Source organism: Carassius auratus, chromosome 30 (assembly GCF_003368295.1).
Source record: "Carassius auratus strain Wakin chromosome 30, ASM336829v1, whole genome shotgun sequence".
Taxonomy (NCBI): Eukaryota; Metazoa; Chordata; class Actinopteri; order Cypriniformes; family Cyprinidae; genus Carassius; species Carassius auratus.
This window is the reverse complement of record NC_039272.1, coordinates 12,877,170-12,898,408: the sequence shown is the minus strand read 5'-3', so window position 1 is coordinate 12,898,408 and position 21,239 is coordinate 12,877,170. Positions and strand designations below refer to the sequence as shown.

The 21,239-nt window shown below is 37.0% G+C and overlaps 1 protein-coding gene across 6 annotated transcripts; it reads left to right on the top strand.

Moving 5' to 3' along the window:
• Positions 1-692: 692 nt before the first annotated feature.
• On the top strand, positions 693-20,866 carry LOC113049259 (endophilin-B2-like). 6 transcript variants are annotated; one of them, XM_026211440.1, is made up of 13 exons: positions 693-936; positions 3,046-3,187; positions 4,380-4,391; positions 5,086-5,214; positions 7,044-7,177; positions 7,654-7,746; positions 10,794-10,856; positions 12,350-12,373; positions 12,942-13,031; positions 14,412-14,512; positions 14,671-14,685; positions 14,870-15,116; positions 20,044-20,866. In XM_026211440.1, exons 1-13 carry the CDS (start codon positions 874-876, stop codon positions 20,149-20,151), a joined length of 1,221 nt encoding a protein of 406 aa, XP_026067225.1. In that variant the 5' UTR covers positions 693-873; the 3' UTR covers positions 20,152-20,866. The 6 variants fall into 6 exon arrangements, with proteins under 6 accessions (XP_026067225.1, XP_026067227.1, XP_026067226.1 ...); XM_026211442.1 differs by lacking the exon at positions 12,350-12,373; XM_026211441.1 differs by lacking the exon at positions 4,380-4,391 and having other exon boundaries at positions 695-936.
• Positions 20,867-21,239: the final 373 nt, after the last annotated feature.

Sequence of the window (21,239 nt, the reverse complement as noted above, 5' to 3'; positions counted from 1 at the left end):
TGCTAATGCAACGACAGACGATGCTAATGCAAGTACTCGTTAAAACACTCTAGTTCATAAATGCAAAAGTTAAAAGTTGTATTCATTTAAAATGAGAGTAACAGAGCAATGATGGTGCATAGGAATGAAACCTATTATGAAAACATGAATAGTATGAAAAGTACATTGTTAACATTTGATTGCCAGCTGTCCAGACAGAAAAGCTTTTGAGACTTACAACTGTTAAAAAAAACGGGGTCACTTCCTTCCTGCTATCTGTCACGTTCAGAAACTGTTATGTGGAACTACACAAGTGGGCATTCAAATGCTTTTGCAGTATAATAAAAAATACATATTATGTTTGATATTTGCATATTTTCTTCTTTAGTGATTTTGGATAAATAATGTTCAGGCTGCTTTTGTATTGCGCTATTTGTAATTTACCAATTTATATTGCTGGAGCTAGAATCAGAATAGAATTAATTTATTAAAACTAAAATGTGTGCTTAAAATATATATTAAAATAATGGAGGGAAGCAAGGAAAATTACATTGTGAATCTATCTATCTATCTATCTATCATTCATTGAATATTTAAGGAATGATACAGTTTACTTGTATAGACCACAAAGGATACTTTTTAAAATTATTTTTAATTAGCGTTATTGTATTCAATATTTTTTTAAATGGTTAGGACACCCAAAACAAACGTTTACGGTAACAGAAGAGTTAAATATGAGCGTCCAGCAAGGATGAGTAGATGATGGCCGATGTAACTGATGGTAACTCCAGGTTGCGCTGTCGATCCCGCCTCGTCCTGCACAATCGATTCCGCTGGAGGAACAACCAACAAAACTGATGTTGCCCAAACGCACACAGAGAAAACGCTGACACGATGGATTTCAATGTCAAGAAACTAGCGTCGGATGCAGGTGTCTTCTTCACTCGTGCTGTACAGGTATGAAATGATCCAGTGCTTTCTGATTATTTCACGGTAGTTTCGTTGAGCCATAGTGCAGCGCGTGAATTGAGGGGGATGGATGTGCGCAGCAGCATCAGCGGGCTCCAGTCTATGAATGAACTGCTTCGCTCTGTTGGCCTTAACTATAGATCCTCACGCGAACACTCAGAAACCTCGCTTTCTGTCATTGTTAAAGCGAATAGTCTTTGTTTGTCATGTTGCGATCATCTGTCTTTTCCTCGCCATTGTAAGCCGATAAACGCAATCCAAGCCCGCATCCATTATTAATGGCTGTTCATGTGACAGCACTCGCCTACAGACGAGGCCCGTTTACTTCAAACCGTTATTTTATTTTTGTTTATTTCCAAAATGCTTGGGGATGCTCATGTTACCGTTTGTCCAAGAATGCCCAGGCTTTCGAAATGTAACCGAGTGTGAAAAATATACTCAGTTATATTATTGTACCACTCTCATGGTATTTTGAACCTGTATGATTTAGTTTTTTCCGTGGAACACAACAGATGCTCTGTTACTATATGTAATGAATAAGCTTAATGTGTCTTATTCATAGTGGTGCCACGACCCCAGATATCACAAGACACCTCTGTGTCAGTGTGAGGATAGCTCATCTGTTATGACTGCCCATATTCTCGCCACATGGATGACTGACATTCAGAACTGCAGATGTAGAGGGAATCCTTCATGCTGAATGTGATTTAGTTTTTTTTTCTCTTTCACCTCAGGCCTGAATTTTATGCGTCAGCAGGGGTCTTCCCTCTGTGTAAGTGAAATATTAAACACCAGCCCCATATTTTTTCACCTCGTCAGAGGAAATCTTTGCTGCAGGTCCACTGGCCTTGCCAGAAGCCTCCTGTTTATTGATCAGAGTCACAGGGCATTTGTTCTACTGATCTTTAGCATATTTGGATATCAAGTAAATATGAACTGCAGAGGCACAAACAGGCCGGTGCCATTCACCTGTCGGATCCTCTTCCATTTAATTCCAGTTTCATTAACTAATCTTGTTTATTGTTATGTCTCCCCTGGGAAAACGCAAAACAAGATTGTTTGCCTTCTGTAGTCTGAGTAACCAGGGAGCAGATGGAGGGGATGTCCCCTATCAGCCAATCACCTTTGAAGACATAGATAAGCGTCCCTGCTCAGCCAATCACTACTACTGTACCTGTAAGGGATTTCCTGGGAGCAGATCATTATCACTCAAAGCCGCAGTTCTGTCATGGAGTTACTGCAGTCAGAGGCAGTGCACATCACCTGTTTTTTAGGATTCTACAGAATCATTTTTTACATTACATTATTTTAACAACTTTACAGGCTTTACTGTCACATTTTATCCATTTAATGAATAAATATTAATCCTGAATGAAAGTATGATTTCCTCCTAAAAAAATCAATAGTGTAATTATTATTATTATTATTATTATTAAAGCACCCTATTTAATAGTGTTGTAACTGATTGATTTGTATTTTATTATATTGCCTTTTATTACATGATCATGTTTCACAAAGGTTTTATAATTAGTAATGTACTGTAATTGTAAAACAATCAATAGTTAATTAAATGTAATCATCTAGCCTATAATGTAATGGTTTTAGGTTAAACGTAGCAACTCACTGCAGGCTCACACATCAGATGTAACAATATCCATGCTTTAAATCATATTAGCTTTTTGGATTAAAACCTGCCATGTGCTGTAAATGTTTTTTGTCAGAAAATGACTTGATGTTTTTGTTGCACTCTAACTTAATGTGTGATTTATAGCAGTATGTGCTGCTTGATGTGGGCTGTGAAACACTGTCTAAACATATATATGTCTAAACATAATATAGCCAAAAGAGCAATGGCATAATGCCAGCATATCGTGTGAATAGCTTTAAGAGTATGTCTCCTTGTCTTGCTGAATAGTCTCTGAATAGTTCAAGATTACTGCTTAATTATTATTTAATGAGTTTTGTTTAGCTGAGACAACATTTTATGGGAAATTATGCATGCATATTCTTATTCAGTTAATATTTCCTGTGTTGTTGTATGTCTGGTTTGGCGTGATGTTCTTACAGACAGACTGAATTGTTTTGTATGTTATCCAGTACACAGAGGAGAAGCTTGGCCAGGCAGAGAAGACTGAACTTGATGCCCATCTGGAGAACCTGATCGCTCGAGCGGACTGCACCAAAAACTGGACCGAAAAGATCTTCAGACAGACCGAGGTGCTGCTTCAACCCAACCCAAGTAAGAATCTATATGGACAATATACGTTTAAAATCTTCTTATGCTTTGCATCTACCTAAGCCTCTGAATTACATTTTCTTCAGGAAAATATTTCGTTATCATTAGATATTGTTTGAAATGTGCGGTCTTGTCCCCTAAATGCTGAAAAATGTCTCATGTTGTTGACATTTACCATTGGCACGACGAACAGGAACATCCCTTTGTTGATATCAATCTGCCTTAATGTAACCATTTGCTTGATTACACCACTCTGCATCTGCGTGAACATTTTGAGAAATTAAATATTCCTGTAGGGGCAGCCAGGGAAATATGATGCCTAACAACCATCTTAAAACAGCAGTGGTACTCAGGTGTCACGTTATGTGAATGTACTGTATTGTCTTGCACTTTGGGTTTTTATTTTCTCTGTTTTTCTTGCTACGGTAGTTTCACTTATTATAAGAGTCAGCAAATGTTTTACAAGGGTGTTGAGATGTACAGCAAACTGGCGTAGCAGTAGAAATCTGAGCTGTTATCATAGGAGACTGTACTGCAAGGCACTTTGGTTAAAAATGTCTGATTACAAACGTTTGCTTATTTACACTACTGTTCATTTGTTTTATATTAATTACATTTGAACGATTTCTGAAGGATCCTGTGACACTGAAGACTGGAGTAATAGCTGCTGCATGAATATTCCACTTTACCACCACAGGAAAAAGTGAATTAAAAAACAAATGGTCTTAATATTTTACAATATCACAGATTTATAGTGTTTTAATCAAGTAAACACAGCCTTTGTGAGCATAAGAGACTTCTTTCAAAACATAAAAAAAATCTATAGTGGTTTACAGTAGTCAACATTTGGTGGATTAAAACCTTTCATCAAAGTTGTCCTAAAAACTTGAACCAAAATACGTTCTCGTCTTAGGACAACTTTTTAAAACTTTTTTCAATCTACTTCAGATGTTGACTACTGTATATTGCACTTTGTAAAATTAGCATTTTATGTTCGCAGTTCACAAATGAATAAACAACATGAAACATTTTATATTAATACTTGTCTGGTTATCATTTCAGAATCATTGATAAGGCCACAGATTTCAGATGTTTTAAAGCTCATCTTTGATGGCAGTACCTTTCATGTACATATTTAAGCTTTAGTACTAGTGAGAACACTAACTTGTTCTTTCTAACCCTCTCCATGCTCCAGTTGACCAAACTGGTGAGTATGTCTCTACTCCCCGTGAACTGTGCTTTAGGTCTTCAGTTGAACTCAAATGGCCCATGTTTAGTATTAGACCCAATGTTTTTGTCATGGTAGCACTATCCTTTGCAGCTGAGTTTGGGTGAATGTCTTGTGGTTTATCCAGCCATCAGTTGAAACAGCTCTTCAATCATCTGAATATCTTAACCAGATCTAGTCATCAAATCTGTGAGGTCTCTTCAAATCCCGCTGGCAATGATTGGTCAAAAACTGTTGTTATAAAAATAAAAAAAAATTACAAACGCACGTTTTCATCTGTGATGTTTACATCATAGACCCATGTTTCGTTTATCTTTTTTTGCTTTATGGTCTCTGGGAACAATGTTCAAAATACTACAATGAAATTATCCCGAAAATGTGAAAATGGTTAGTGAAATGTTTTTTTTTTTTTTACTTTTACGATTAGATATTGAAAAGCAAGTAAGGTAACATGCATTTTAAGCTTTAAATTTGGATAAATTAAATTCATACATAAAGAAATGTAAACCAATATGTGTGATATTGTATATAATTATATATAATGTCAATTTTCGTACCTGTAATTTGCTGATTGTGAACTATTGGTTTGGATGATTGTGCAAAATTGTGTGGTCCCTGATTTAAGTTTACTGGAGTAAACCCTAAATAACGTCTGATGTAATTCTTTTTTTAGGTGCACGTATTGAAGAGTTTTTTTATGAGAAATTGGACAGAAAGATCCCATCCAGAATCACCAATGCAGAGCTGCTGGGACAGTATATGCAAGATGCTGCAAAGGAATTTGGGGCAGGAACTCCATATGGTTCGTAGGGGTTTTTTTTTGGATTGTTTTAATCTATCTAAAATAGAAGTCTGTACTAGAAGCCTGTGCATACCAGTTTAACTTTTTTTTAACTATTATTATTTATGTGATGCACCATATGAGGTGGAATTGCAGCTGCACATGTTCTCTTCTCTCTTTTTGCTGTGACAGTGCTATAATACAGATCTCTAAATCAAATTAATGTTCAGCTTCATGCCTTGTTTCACTAGATGGCGCACTCTCTCTTTGACAAATACATAGGTGTACATGGATACTTTTAGGTTAGAATTTACAGAGGAAAAGTGTATTAGATCCAGTAATTTTTTATTTTTTTCCTAACTATTATGAGATATAACATTTGCTTGTATTTATAATTATAGCAATGTTGCTGAAAACGATTTATATGATAATCACACTCTTAGCATTCAGTTTGAATTAACATAAATTATAAGAAAGAAAATAAATAAATACAAAATCATGAAAACTGCCAAGGTAAATAAGATGCATTTAAAGACATGAAAAACAACAACAAATGAAACCATGTTTCATTTACAGAGAATCATACATACAGGTGCATCTCAATAAATTAGAATGTAGTGGAAAAAAATCATTTATTTTCTGTAATTCAACTCAAATTGTAAAACTGGTGTATTAAATAAATGCAATGCACACAGACTGAAGTAGTTTAAGTCTTTGGTTCTTTTAATTGTGATGATTTTGGCTCACATTTAATGAAATCTCAACAAATTAGAATATGGTGACGTGCCAATCAGCTAATCAACTCAAAACACCTGCAAAGGTTTCCTGAGCCTTCAAAATGGTCTCAGTTTGGTTCACTAGGCTACACAATCATGGGGAAGACTGCTGATCCGACAGTTCAGAAGAAAATCATTGACACCCTTCACAAGGAGAGTAAGACACAAACATTCTTTGCCAAAAAGCTGGCTGTTCACGGAGTGCTGTATCCAAGTATGTTAACAGAAAGTTGAGTGGAAGGAAAAAGTTTGGAAGAAAAAGATACATGATTTTGGAGCCCTTCATGCTTCCTTCTGCTGGCCAGCTTTTTGAAGATGCTGATTTCATTTTCCAGCAGGATTTGGCACCTGCCCATACTGCCAAAAGCACCAAAAGTTGGTTAAATGACCATGGTGTTGACTGGCCAGGAAACTCACCAGACCTGAACCCCACAGATAATCTATGGGGTATTATCAAGAGGAAGATGAGAAACAAGAGACCAAACAATGCAGATGAGCTGAAGGCCACTGTAAAAGAAACCTGGGCTTCAATACCACCTCAGCAGTGCCACAAACTGAACACCTCCATGCTATGACGAAATTGAGGTGCTAATTTAAGCAAAAGGAGCCCCTACCAAGTATTGAGTACATGCACATACTTTCCAGAAAGCCAACAGTTCAGTTTTTTATATCTGTCTTATGAAGTATTCTAATTTGTTGAGATAGTAAATAGGTGGGTTTTTGTTAAATGTGAGCCAAAATCATCACAATTAAAAGAACCAAAGACTTAAACTACTTCAGTTTGTCTGCATAGAATTTATTTAATACACAAGTTTCACAATTTGAGTTGAATAACTGAAATAAATTAACTTTAACATGACATTATAATTTATTTAGATGCACTTGTATGTCTAAAGATGCCTTATGTGAGGCAGAGTGTTTCATTTTATGAGTTTAGGTCTCTGATGAAGATACCTTCAAACCCATTGATTAGTTAAATGTGTTTGAAGATGACTTGACAGAAAAAGATTGAAAACATCAGTGCGATGTTAAGTTGTACATAATGCTTTGTGAATGTTTGGCCTCTGTTTTCAGGTAGTACTTTAATCACTGTTGGAGAGTTTCAGAGGAGGTTGGGTGGAGCAGAGCGGGAATTCCTACAGATGTCAGCGATTAACTTCCTCACACCACTGAGGAACTTTCTAGAGGGTGACTGGAAAACCATTTCTGTAAGTGAAATTCATAATCTTGGTCTCAGATGCTTCACATCCTTCTGATATATTAGCCAACTTACAATAGCTGATAATGGCTAGTTACAAAATGAATGGCTGACATGCTTTTATGCAATCTAAAATATACTTTAATGTGATTTCTATTGAAACATTGTCATGCATTTAAATATATTTGTAAATAAACATTTGTGTTGGAAGTTACAATTCAGTACATTATAAATATATACCGGTATACATTAAGTGCAACTCTTCAAAGCACAACAAAAGATTATTTGATTTAATATGTACTTTAAAGTCAAACTTTTAATTTGACATTTATCATGCAAGCGTATTCTCTTTATGTACACTCAAGTGGCTTATTATTATTTTCTTTTTAAAAATATACTTTTAATATATGACATACACTACAAATGCATAATCAAGTGGACTTGAATATTTCCTTCTTTACAATAATCTGTATGTTCTGTTTTCAGAAAGAGAGAAGGCTACTTGAGAACCGACGTCTTGACTTGGACGTTTGCAAAGCTCGGCTCAAGAAGGCAAAGTTAGCAGAGGCCAAGGCTGCTGTGAGTTTCATTTAGACTTATTTTATCACCATCATCACATGCCTTCCACTCACGTTCCACTCACAAACCACTTATGAGCTTTTAAGAGGGAATTCGGATCTCTAAAGAAACATTTCAGGAAGTATGACCACAGCTCGAATCCACACCACGAGTTTATAAGGTCAATTCTGTGGCTTGTGGTGCACACTTTTTTAGTTCTCATTTGATGACGTTAGTTAAAGGGGGGGTGAAATGCTATTTCATGCATACTGAGTTTTTTACACTGTTAAAGAGTTGGATTCCCATGCTAAACATGGACAAAGTTTCAAAAATTAAGTTGTACGTTTGAAGGAGTATTTTTGTTCCAAAAAAACCTCTTCCGGTTTGTCACAAGTTTCGGAAAGTTTTTTTCGAGTATGGCTCTGTGTGACATTAGATGGAGCGGAATTTCCTTATATGGGTCCTAAGTGCGCGCTCTTCTGCCGGAAGAGCGCGCGCTCCCGTATAGCAGAGCAGAGAGAGGCTGTGCACAGACAATCACTCATCACAGCGAGAGCGTCGCGAAATGTCACAAAAAGGAGTGTGTTTTTGGTTGCCAGGGCAAGACAACCCTGCACAGATTACCAAAAGAAAAACAGCATTAAGGGACCAGTGGATGGTGTTTATTTTTACAGAGCATCAACGGAGTTGTGCAAGTGTTTTTGTTTGTTCCCTGCATTTCGGATTGCACATCGTTTATTTCTTAAGGATAATGCAGTCCCAACGGAAAAGGGTCACGATTGTGTGTTGGAACCACATGCGGTGAGTAAAACTGCTTCAAATATCTCTGTGTTGTTAACTTAGCTTTCAGCGCGTAAGCACATCAAGTAAACAACATGCGATGTTGTCATCAAACTGCACTTTCCACATGTACAGCTTAAAAAAAAAAAAAGACGACATAAAGTAGAACTTAGTCATTTTCCAAAACCGCTAAGCAAATATATACAGTTTCAGTACATACCACATAGAGAAGCCTTTGCTGATGCTGCTCTTGTTAAATTTCAGCCTCTGGATCTGTGTCACAGCTTCCACACGCTCTCAACTCAAAAGCCTAATGGCGCTCGTGATTCTTTAGCTCCGCCCACACGTCACGCCTCTAGGCGCTCGTGTTTTTCCGGGAAAAATCGGTACAGACCATCTTTCTCTTATAAATATAATAAAAATAAAGACTTTTTGGAGTTATGAAGGATGCAGTACTACTCTATAGGTACTCAAGATTAACAGGATATTGAGTGAAAACGAGCATTTCACCCCCCCTTTAATGCGTTATCCAACGATGAGTAACATATTTGTGCAGCATTTATTGATCTGTTATTTTTATAAAACAGCAATTGTTAAAAATGTAAAAGATTTATAATAATTGATACTGAACTTATAGTGGTTTACAAAGGAATCCCTTTTGTATAGTGGTACCCAGTTACTGTATCATTTTATTCACTGGCCCTTTGTCACCTTACGTTTTCCAAAAGTGGCTCCTGTTTAATTTGAGAATCCCTGACAAAGTTAATGCTCCTGGTGTATTCTGCTTGCATTACTGAAAAAAAGGTTGTTTCCCACGAACTATCTGCTATGTGAAGGATATTTATGAGGGAGTTCCACCGTCTTGGAAGCTCTGAGTCAGGAGGCATAAGTTAACATCATTCATGAATGACATCTCCTTTCACATGTTTGCTTCTCCATTTTATCCCTTTCAGTGTTTTAATAATTTGAGGTTTACACAGAGGCCTGCGTCACATGCAGTTTTATCATGTTTCGATATCGTCCTTTCCTATATCAATGAGATTGTTTGCTAATACACCTATTTAGGTGAGATTTCCAGGGCGTAACCAGACTATTATTACCTCTTTGACCTCCAAGAGGAACCTAGTAGTTTATTTGTGTGTGTGTGCGTGGGTGTGTGTTCAGTTGAATACAATTATGACTCAGTCAGCAGGTGTGCACAGTGACTTGTGTGCCCTGTGTGGAATTTTTTCATTTTTCATGTATTCACTATCATGTTTCTCTCTGTTGTCATTTGCAAAGTGTGAGGGAGATGTGAGTATCTGTGTGTGTGTGTGTTTGTGTGTGATTTCTCAACTGCCTTTCACCCATGGCTGCTTCCTGCAAGTTGTTACATGTAACAACCACCTCTGCAGTACCTTGATCCCAAAAAAAAAGAAAAGCCTTTTCAAAATCAGTTCCTTTTGAAGTCACAGTTGCATTAAATGGCTGCATGTAATTTGTTTGTTTGTTTGTTTGTTTTCTCATAATGTACTGTATATTATAGAGCAGCATTTCCCAACTGAATGTCCATAAAATCCATATGATGGTAGTGGAGGGGTTTTGTGAAATACAAATGATAGAAAAGTTAAAAGAGGGGGGAAATAATCCTATGCTATTTTAAGCCAAATATAAAAAAGGGAAATTTAATTATATAGTGTGTATGGTTTTAGTGTGTATAATATAATGTACACGCACATATTTTGGATTGTATGCATGTGTTTATTAATAACTCATTTTATGTATCTCTGTTATCTGTTATATTAAAATCGTGTCGACTTTGGCTAATTTCAACCGCATTTGATTTTTACAAGAATATGGCGCATGGAGACCAAAACATGCAGAAAAAAAAACTGCTCTTGCTCTATACAGTACATCTGTACTAAGATAAAACCTTACTGTTTATAATACTCCTGGAAAACAGCGACAAATTACAATTAAATTAGCTTTTTATGGTAAGTAATGGGTACCTTACTTTAACCCTTAAGCACTAAAACAAGCTATTTGTGGAAAATGCTGAAATAAATGATGACGATTTTGATTTATTCTCTTATTATTAGTATTTAGTTTGTAGTGCAATGAAGTAATACCAAAAATTGCAGCTGCCATCCAAATTTTTCTGTGTGTGTGTGTGTGTGTGTGTGAGAGAGAGAAGTTACAGGCTGGTTTGTAAAGTGTTTTTGTTTTCTGTTTTTGTATGTAAATCTGAAAATAGTGTTGCTGCTGGGTCAGTTCTTTGTAAAACTCTGTTTTCCCCCCTCCACCTGTAGGCTGCGCCTGACTTTCAGGAGACTAGGCCACGCAATTATGTTCTGTCGGCCAGTGCATCTGCGGTAAGAAGGCTGCAGACCCTTAGCATTAGAAGTCTTCCCCCACACACACACTTATTTTTCCCTCTCTTTTTCTACATGGCCTTGATTTGTACACTATACACTAATTTCCCCACTAATATCTGCACCAAAATTTAGATTAGCAGGATGCCCTCTGACCGTCGTTTCTCTGTGGGGGTTGTATAGCTGTATACTGTTATGGTGGACAAAAATCATCAGCTAAAGCACTTCAGATATACAGAAGCATCATCCTCTTCCCTTTTCCATTACTTGGAATTAGAGGTGGTTGAAAATTGCAGTTGATGGTGTGAAAAGGGCCTCACTGAAACCTTTCCATCATCCAATCATTTTTTTTTTTTATTCCACGCAGTTGGATAGTGAAGTTGATTCATCTCTGATTGACAGAGAAAAGGTTGTATGAACTTTAATCTGAAGTGAAGCATCATATAAACCCCTCATAGAGTAGTGTACTTCCAGACAAGCAGCATTTATTGTGTGTCTTGTCTGCACAGCTCAGTGATGGACATTAACATTTCCTTTCTTGTTGACCCTTTGTTTAAAACTAGTCCTGCTTTCCATTCTGTCAGTGTTGTGAGTTAACCACAGTATCACTTTCTGTTTTTCCGTCTCCCTTCTTGCAGTGTTGTGTGCCTGTGTGTTTGTTTAATGTTTTGGGGACGGCTGAAGCATTCGTAGTCGATTAGTCCCAGTAGTACATAATAGTGTTTTGTTGTTTGTGTGTGTTCATATAGATATGTTATGTACAGTAAAGCTCAAAATTTTGGACACAGCTACTCCTTCTTTATACTTATAAGTGTGGAAAGTCATTCAAGCATTTTATTAAACAACTTTCTGGAATGCTCAGTTCTTATTGATTAGTTGCAATAGAGTATAAAGTGAAATAGATTAAACGGTAGTATTGTGAAATATTTTTCTATTAGTTTTCCATTTGAAAAGACCTTGTCATTTATTCCTGTGATGTTAAAGTTGAATTTTCAGCACTAGTAACTCCAGTCTTCAGTGTCATATAATCCTTCAGAAATCGTTCTAATATGGTAAAAAAAAATCCTGATTCAAGCATGTCCAAACTTTTGACAGGTTCTGTAATATAGTTTGCTTTTGATGTTTTGAAAAAATGATAACATCATGTTTTTGCATGAGTCAAAACATGAAAATCCCCCGTGATGAACATTTGCAGTGGAATGCAGGGGGTTGGAAACTTTTTTTCTATCTTTCACCTTTATGTGTGTGTGAGTGAGAGACATTAAAAAGGGTTCAGGATCCTGTACTGCTTATTTGTCTGATGATTACATTAGACTGTCTCTTTCCATCTTAAGATCCCATGACGTGTAACAGTTCAACACATTAAACACATTTTTTTTTTTTATGTTAGCTATTTACATTTATATGTGAAATTTGGTCAGTGGTCTGTAAAGAGTGTTTTGTGTTAAGTTGTCATCACTGTTCTTCTCTTGTCGTTATGCTGCATGTTCCAGCTGTGGAGTGAGGAAGTGGATAAAGTGAGTATTGGGCAAAGATCCACTTCTTCTTTTGCTGCTGTATAGACTGCATATTGATGTACGTAATAAATGTTTACATAATAACTGGGGTGTGACAAGATCTTGTCACGAAATTTCACATTGAGGTGAAAAGCTGTCTCGCAATATTGCCATGACAGAGTGTCTCCAAGTGAGTGTGAAATAAGCATAGTTGATGCCACCGCTGTGTTTTCATTACATGCCTCCACTATCGGTTTGCTTTTTTATATAAATAAATAAACATTTAATTCAGTTGAAATATGGTCGCTTCAATTTTAAACTGATCTGTACGTATTATCTTGCACTCTTCATTTGTTCCCGTGAACCGATCTCATGCCTCATCTCTTGAAGTGTCTAATAATAACATATGTAATTCATGTGCCTAATGATAGTTTTCTGCTCCTACTGCTTATATTTCTATCTGTACACATCTGTCAATCAGACTTAACTGCTCATCATTCATTTGCTTTGACAAGAATGTATAGTTGAGCTATGCGGATAATGTAAACCGAGTTTTTTTGTTTTGTTTGTTTGTTTGTGGCTCCGCCAGGCAGAGCACGAGTTGCGTGTGGCTCAGACTGAGTTTGACAGACAGGCAGAGGTCACACGCCTCCTGCTAGAGGGCATCAGCAGCACACACGTGAGTACCTGTGCTTCTCACACTGGCACATGCATCTGAATGAACACATACACACAAAATGATCTCAAAATATCTGACTTGACAAGTATTCTTCTAAACACAGTCAGTTATGTCTTAAGTGAACGTAAACCATGGTGAAAGAAAAATCAAGTGCATCATTGAATTGGATCTGTGCATTCGGTCCTAAAGGGGCAGCAGCTTATAAATATCTGCTGTTCCATTAGTGCCACCTCCTGTCAGAGAGTAACATTTGCATCTTATTCACAAAGCTAAAATCAGATCAGTCGTTTTTTTTATTTTTATTATTATTAATAATTAAATAATCTTATTGCAGTCTAAATATAATGTATTTAGCATCTTTTCTTGGAGCATGATTAAAATGCAGTGGTTGCCTCTGATTTTAAATGGAAAAAGCACAGCCAAGACATTTATTTTTTATTTGCATTATTTAGTTATTTGATTTGGGATTTGTTTAAAAATTTCAAGTTAGTTTTTATTATTTGAAATTAAAATTTCACAAAGAAATGTGCAACATTTTGTTGGATAAATAATAAAGGACATGTTTTCATTTATAATTTGACTTAAATGTAATTTTGTAAAAAAAAAGCAAAATTGTGAGAAAATTGTCTCGTGAAATCAGCCTCATGAATAGTGTCACATAGCATCACATCGTGAGTTGAGTGAATCGTTACATCCCTATATGCTACTAGTTTTTGCCGTGGTATCTGTTACTCAAAATCTAGTCTTGCTCAGCCAGACCTTCAGACTGACGGCTGAAGGTCTGGAATCTAGGGCAGCTTTCATTGGCCAAGGCCCGCCCATGAGGCCGTTTGACCAACATGTCAAACAACCAATCACTATTCATTTTGTTCGTCGTCACTGTAACAGAGTTTGTGAAACAGGAAGAAATAGGCGGGAACCGGCGACCATTCAAATGAAACTTTAATAATTAAATAAGCACAAAACAAAAACCAAAACAGGAAATAAAATCCAGGCCTGTTCCTCTCTCATCCTTCACTGTCGTAGCTTCTCTTTTGTACAAAAATATTGAGCAGTTTTCAACATTGCTAAAAATACTAATGTTTCTTGAGCCCCAAAGCAGCATATTAGAATGATTTCTAAAGGAACGTTCTACAATTAAGTCTGAAGCAGTGGCTGCTGAAAATTTAGCTTTGCCATCACAGGAATTAGCTGCATTTTAAAATATAGTGTAAAAAAGGGAAACTAAATATCTTAATATTTTTCAGCGTATTAATGTTTTTGGTGGTTTATTGTCTGTTTTTTTGTTTGAAAAATTCTGACCCCAGTCTTTTGAACAGTAGATTATATCTCTTTCCAAGTGAGAAAAGAGACTTTTAAAATTGTGCATCTCCAACACAGGTGAACCACTTGCGCTGTCTGCATGAGTTTGTGGAGGCCCAGGCTGCTTATTACACACAGTGTCACAAGCACATGCAGGATCTTCAGAAAGAGCTGAGCAGGTGAGAACTTCAGTGAGGTGCTGCAAACTTCAAAATAAACACAAACCGTTATTTGTTCTTCTGTCCTAAAGCAATTGTATTTAAATAAGACCATGCCTTACTTCTTGACATCATCTTTGTGCTGATTTTTCCTTCTGCTTTTTCTTTCCTGTTCTCAGTGCGAGCGGAGATACGTAAGTTACTTTTTCCATCACACTGAAAAAAGAAGAAAGTTTGCTCACTAAATATAAATGATTACATTCATGTGATTTTAAGTCTTTCATCTTTTATATCATATCTGTGTCATGTGTGAGCAACAGCTAGATGTTCATATTTATTCACATACACTATGTTTTTGAATCTGTGAATCTGTTCCAGGTTTCCTAATGCTTTTGCTGTGAACGCCTCCACGTCAGGGGTGTCAGCAGGCCCTTCTCCCCTTTCCACTGCCACCCTACCTGGGGCTTCTCCACCCAGTCGTCCCCCAAACCCCTCCAATGCCCTTGAGTCCAGCACACTGAAGATTGAGGAGGTGAAGCCTCCCTCCACTGGCACTCGCAAGGCCAAAGTGCTGTATGACTATGATGCTGCAGATACAAGTGAACTTTCCCTTCTCGCTGATGAGGTAGGACATGAGGAGGTCTGTTTACTCTCTTTAAGAGTCTGTAACCAGTGTTGGGGTAGCTACTCTGCAACTGTAGCTTGATAAGACACAAGCTACTCTTAAAGTAGTTAAGCTGTAGTTGAGCTACCTTTCTGAAAAGTAGCTAGCTACTAGGGTTGGGTGATGTCTACCAAACTGGCATCGGACGATGTCTACAGTGAAACATTGTGCGGGGTTAGGGGTGTGGACGAAGCGTGTAACAAATAACACTTTTTACGAAGCCATTAAAAGGTTAGCATTTTCTTTCTAGCGTTAGCCTGTTGCATTACAGTTCATGAAAGTTCACTTACCAGAGTAAAGAGAAATGTCTGGCAGGATGATGGCGAATGATTTGCAGATCCTGAACACCAATGACAAACATCTAATCTCATCTAATGTGTGAATTTCTGAACAGTTCTTATCATAAATAAACAAAAACAATATAATAATGTATACTATAATGTATATGTAATACATAATAAGTAGGGGTGTAACTAGGGCTGTGAATCTTTGGGTAGACAGTGAAACGATTTGATTCATGATTCATAGGTTTTTGATTCAATTCAAGAGCGTTTTTTGCTAATTCAGAATGATTCAATTTGATTAAATTCACAATTAAATTTGATTTGATTCAAATAACGATTCAAATTTGCATTCTTTAAATACATTAACAGGATTATTTAAATCTTTCCCCTAAATTCTTTAAATGCTTAGTCAGGGGGCTACTTACACAGCAGCCTTTATGTTTTGAGAACTAAACACTTACTAAAAACAAAACACTTTTGTCCATTGTTAGATGCAAGTTTAATGATGCTATGGCATATGAAGAAATGAATGTAAGCCGAGATTTAAAAAAAGAGCTTTAAATGTATAACATATAGGCTAACATTTTGTCACATCAGGGTTGAAGCCATCATTTCAGATGCAACAGAAATTTCAAATATAATAATTTTATGTATGTAGCCTATTTTTGTTATAATTAAATTTTTACAAAGAAATTTTGCATAATAGCAATTTTATGATTGTTTTAAATACTACAAACAAATATTTATATTTGCACAGAATAAGGTAGAAAATAGGCCTATACTTTATAGTTTCTGTACTGTAATAAATGATACGTCAAATAGCACTGTATCATTCATAAATCTTATTTGTGTTTATTGTTTAAGCATTTTATCAGTTCATTCTGATTTTATTCAGATTAGCTGCATACGTCTTAAGTTGTTTGAGTGTGAGATCACTTTTCTTTCAGTGCGAAAATTACTTTTAACTAATTTTCATGCAATAAAATGCTATAGACCCCTTTTGCGCAGACGTCAGAGGTACGTCACGGTGCTAGCTGGAGGCAAAACAAACGGAAAACTGGAGGCGGCTAATACAAACCAACACAGGGTCGGCTACTCAAGGAGCTTAAAATGTCGTCTTGTTGTGTTGTTGGTTGCCAGAATCGACGGAGAACATTTTATATACATTGTTGTGATTAATTGTGACCGGAATTTAAGAACATGGTAAGAAAGAATAAATACAGAAAGTTTATAATTAATTTGCAGTCTTCAGAATTTTTATTTCTAGAAACTAATTACATCTTAATAATAATTTTACTGTAATGTCACTCTTTATTTAATCTAAGGATTTAAACGCCCTCATTTTCTCTTTACTATACACGCTCGGTTTCTCTATCAGGTAAGTGTAGATGTCAGGCCACTCAATCGGAGGTAATCCTGTCAGATCGTCCATCCAATGAGTGATTGTGTACTGGTCGACCAATCTGGTTCCGTCCATTAAAGTTAACTTTTTCAAATAATTATAGCGGTCCCAGACAGTGAGTGACCTTAAATATTCAGATAAAGCAGATATATTCAGATTTTCTCCAGCCATTGTTAAAAAAACAAGATAAGAAAACTCGCTAGCTACCGTTTGTTCAAGTGTTGAGGGGAATCTTTCTGCCTCCAGCTAAGCCCCGCCCACACAAATACGTCACATTGTTTACCAACTGTAAAAGGGTCTATAGTATTTAACTTTTCCTCTCCATTACTAGCCACAAGTAGGCTACTAAGGAGAGATCACACATCAGCTGCTCAAAAAATTTGCCAGTGAGACGAACGGAGCAAGAGCGCATTCCTGACAGTCACAGACAGTAAATAGTGGCGCCCGTGAAGGAGAGATGCGAGGGCACGAACACTGTTGAAGGTCTCCATTAATTTGTACTTCAAGTAATTTAATATGTTTATTTTATATCACTGAATCGCTATAGAAATTGTGATTCATTAGATTCTTAGCGTTTTAAATCCATTACTGTCGCGCGATGATTATCGATTCAAAATCAATATTTCAAGATCGATGCATATGCATTGAGAAAATTAGTCAAGTCAAGTCAACCTTTATTTATATAGCACATTTAAAAACAACAGAGGTTGAGCCAAAGTGCTTTACAAATGAATAATTTTTTTAAAAACAGTTAAAAAACAACAACAACACACAATTCTATCAACATCAACATATAATTTATAATCTATTCAAAGGCTACAGAGAACAGATATGTCTTCAAGGACGACTTAAAAATGGCTAAAGATGAAGATGACCTCACATAGAGAGGAAGACTATTCCACAATTTCGGACCCCTCACCGAAAAAGCGTGGTCACCCTTAGATTTATAGCGGCAGTGAGGAACCATCAGTAACAGTTGGTCAGAGGACCTTAGTGCTCTAGTCGGAGAGTAAGGATGTAAAAGATCACCGATGTACTTGGGAGCGAGGCCAGATAATGCTTTGTAAACAAACATAAAAATTTTGAAATCCACCCTAAATTTTACCGGGACCCAGTGTAAGTTTCTCAGCGCTGGGGTAATGTGATCCCTTTTCCTTTTTTAGTGAATAGTTACACCCGTAGGTGTAATGATACATGTATTAGTACTGGTGTACCTCTGTTTGGTGTATGAGGCCTTTAAATGAATACAGGCATTTCATCCTCAATCCAGAAGGGGGCGCCCGCAGTAATGCAACACTGTTTGATAACCGCCAGCAGAAGAACAGATTATACTTTAAAGGCACAATATGTAAGATTTTCGTAAATCAAAAATCCACAACTTACTTGCATGTGTGGTATACTGCGTGCGGTTGTGTAACATGTATTAGTTTCTTTGAGGATATATGCATTCCTACCAGGACTTATTTAATATTCAACAACCATAAGCCATGGTTTAAAGCAAAACTCAGACATCTTCATCAGGCCAAAGAGGATGTCTACAGAAATGGGGACAGAGTCTTGTACAATCAGGCCAGGAAACACTGAATAAAGACTACGCTAAAAAGTTGGAAGATCAGTTCACTTCCAATGACACCGCTTCAGCGTGGAAAGGTCTGAAAGCCATCACAAACTACAAGGCACCATCCCCCAAACACTGAGGCGAATCAACAACTTGCTGAAGTCCTGAATGAGTTTTACAGATCAGTGAGGATGATGTGTGCCAGGTCTTCAGGAAGAACAAAAGAAGAATGGCACCAGGCCCAGATGGTGTGATACCAGCCTGTCTGAAAACCTGTACTGACCAGCTGGCCCCCCGTCTTTTCACTTATCTCTGCTTCAGTCGTGCCATTATCATACCCATTCCAAAGAAACCCAAGATAAAAGGACTTAACGACCTGTGTCCCCTGACATCTGTCATTCAAAAAACTGGTTCTGACTTATATGAAGGACATCACTGTATCCTTACTGGACCCCCTGCCGTTTGAATAACTGAGCAAACAGTATGTGGATGATTCAGTCAACAGGGGACTGTACTTCATCCTGCAACATCTGGACAAACCGGGACTTGTGTCAGGATCCTGTTTGTGCACTTTAGTTCGGCTTTCAACATCTTCATTCCAGCAGTCCTCTAGATCAAACTAACCCAGCTATCTGTCCCTAGATCTATCTGTCAGTGGATCACCAGCTTTCTGACAGATAGGCAACAGTTAGTGAGACTGGGGAAATTCATGTCATACAGCTGAACCACCAACACTGGTGCCCCTCAGGGATTTGTTCTCTCCCCACCGCTCTTCTCCCTGTACACCAATGACTGCACCTCTTAAGACCCCTCTTTCAAGTTCTTGAAGTTCGCAGATGACACTACATGGTCATCGGTCTCATCCAGGACAAGAGGCTGAGTAGCTGGCTGTCTGGTGCAGTCTTAACAACCTGGAGCTGAACATGCTCAAAACAGTGAAGATGTTAGTGGCCTTCAGGAGAAAGCCCCCTGCACTCTCCCCACTCACCATCATATACAGCACTGTGGCTGCAGTAGAGCAATTCCCAGATTCCCGGGAACTGCCATCTCTCAGGACCTGAAGCGGGACAATAACATTGACTCCATTGTTAAAGGGTTGGTCCACTGCACTATTAGTTAGCAATGCTGGAACTGAAATGTGTTGTGTGCGTGCGCGTGTGCCGGCACAATTTCTTCAGCTGTTTCCTTATACAAGCAGAATAATGCATCAATGTAAAAATACATGTGTTAAATAAAACCAATAAAACTAAATTTTTTATTGTATTAAAATGTATTTTTTTTTATTATAACTATTTCTAATGTAATTATCATACAAAAATATAAATAACAGATCTTTTATATTTTTATAAAATATATTTTAAAATATATTTTATACCCCTTTTTTTTTTTTTAAATAAATGGCTTTATTTTGTCCTCACAGACCTGTCTCGGATAGCAGGCCTATAAACCTTAATCCTCAAAAGACGCCAAGGGGGTGTCTGCAGATTAGAATTTCTTAATACACGTCTGTAAACCACTGTTTATACATGTCTGTTGTTAAAGTAAACTTGAATGTATTCAACGGGTCTGCGCATTGCACCACAGACAGTCCATGGCAAAATGTCTGTTTAATTTGTTTCTTTCTCTTTCTTTGTTATTCTGTAGCTTATTACTGTCTACACGGTGCCTGGCATGGACCCGGACTGGCTTATTGGAGAGCGAGGCAACCTGAAAGGCAAAGTGCCTGTCACATACCTGGAGCTGCTGAGCTAGATGCCTCGTCCTCTTTAGAAATACAGAGTCACACTGAATTATGCATGAACAAATAATCAAGCACTCCTTAACACTCAGTTAATTTATCTGGTTTCTTTTTTTTTCTTTTTAGGTCTGTCATGTTACTGTACATAAATATGTATTATTATTTTTTTAGGCCCTATTTATATGTTCTATGTGTATGTTGTTTCAGTTGAACACTGTCCTGCCTAATGCATTTCTTTAAGTAAAGGATTTTATTTCCTTTGTGATCCTGTGACTGCTATATTTTTCCAAGTGAAGAAAACAAACCGAAAAGCTTTTGTGTTGGAGCTGGATCTGAGTCTGTGTGTGTGTGCGCACGTGTGTGTGATCGATCATCAAGACCGTAAACATTTAGGCTTTGCTTCTTTGTGTGTGATCTCGTTCACCATGCTTGTATGTTTATACGGTCATTGCTTGATATCATCACTTTTGATTCCAAAGGCAGAATTTTGTGTTTTGTCTGTGATTTGAGAAGATCGTGAAGGTATTAGGTGCAGTTATGATGTAAAGTATGTGGTTAACTGTGATCTGCTCATTCATAAGACTGATTTTCTTTAAGTCAAGTGGTGGTACTTCACATCTGCTCCGTCATCACCTCCACACTTTCATCTTTGTGTTCTTAGCTTGTTGCAAAATGCAATGCATATTGAAAAATACAATGGAAATATATAATAAAGAGAGATTTACTGGGTTTTAATCTTGACGTTGTCTTTTTTTAATGGGGCTTGTCGTCTGAAGTACTTAGCGGTGAGATGTTATCAATGACTGGTTTTTACTTCTGACTAGTTCAGTGTTTGCTGTGATTTACTAATGAACTGTGAGGGACATGCAGGAAACTTTACTCCACTGACAAGTTTTGGAAAAACTTTTGGAAAAAATTGCAGTGATTGTACAAGACAGGGCAAGTTTTTTTGTTTGTTTCATACCATCACTCAGAAGGAATTTTGGAATCTTCTCTAAACATTACCTAGCATGATTTTTAGCATACAGTATTGGGTGTAGTGTATAAAAAAAGAAAATAAAAAACTTTTGATGAGAATTGGAAATTGTGTGCATAATTCCAA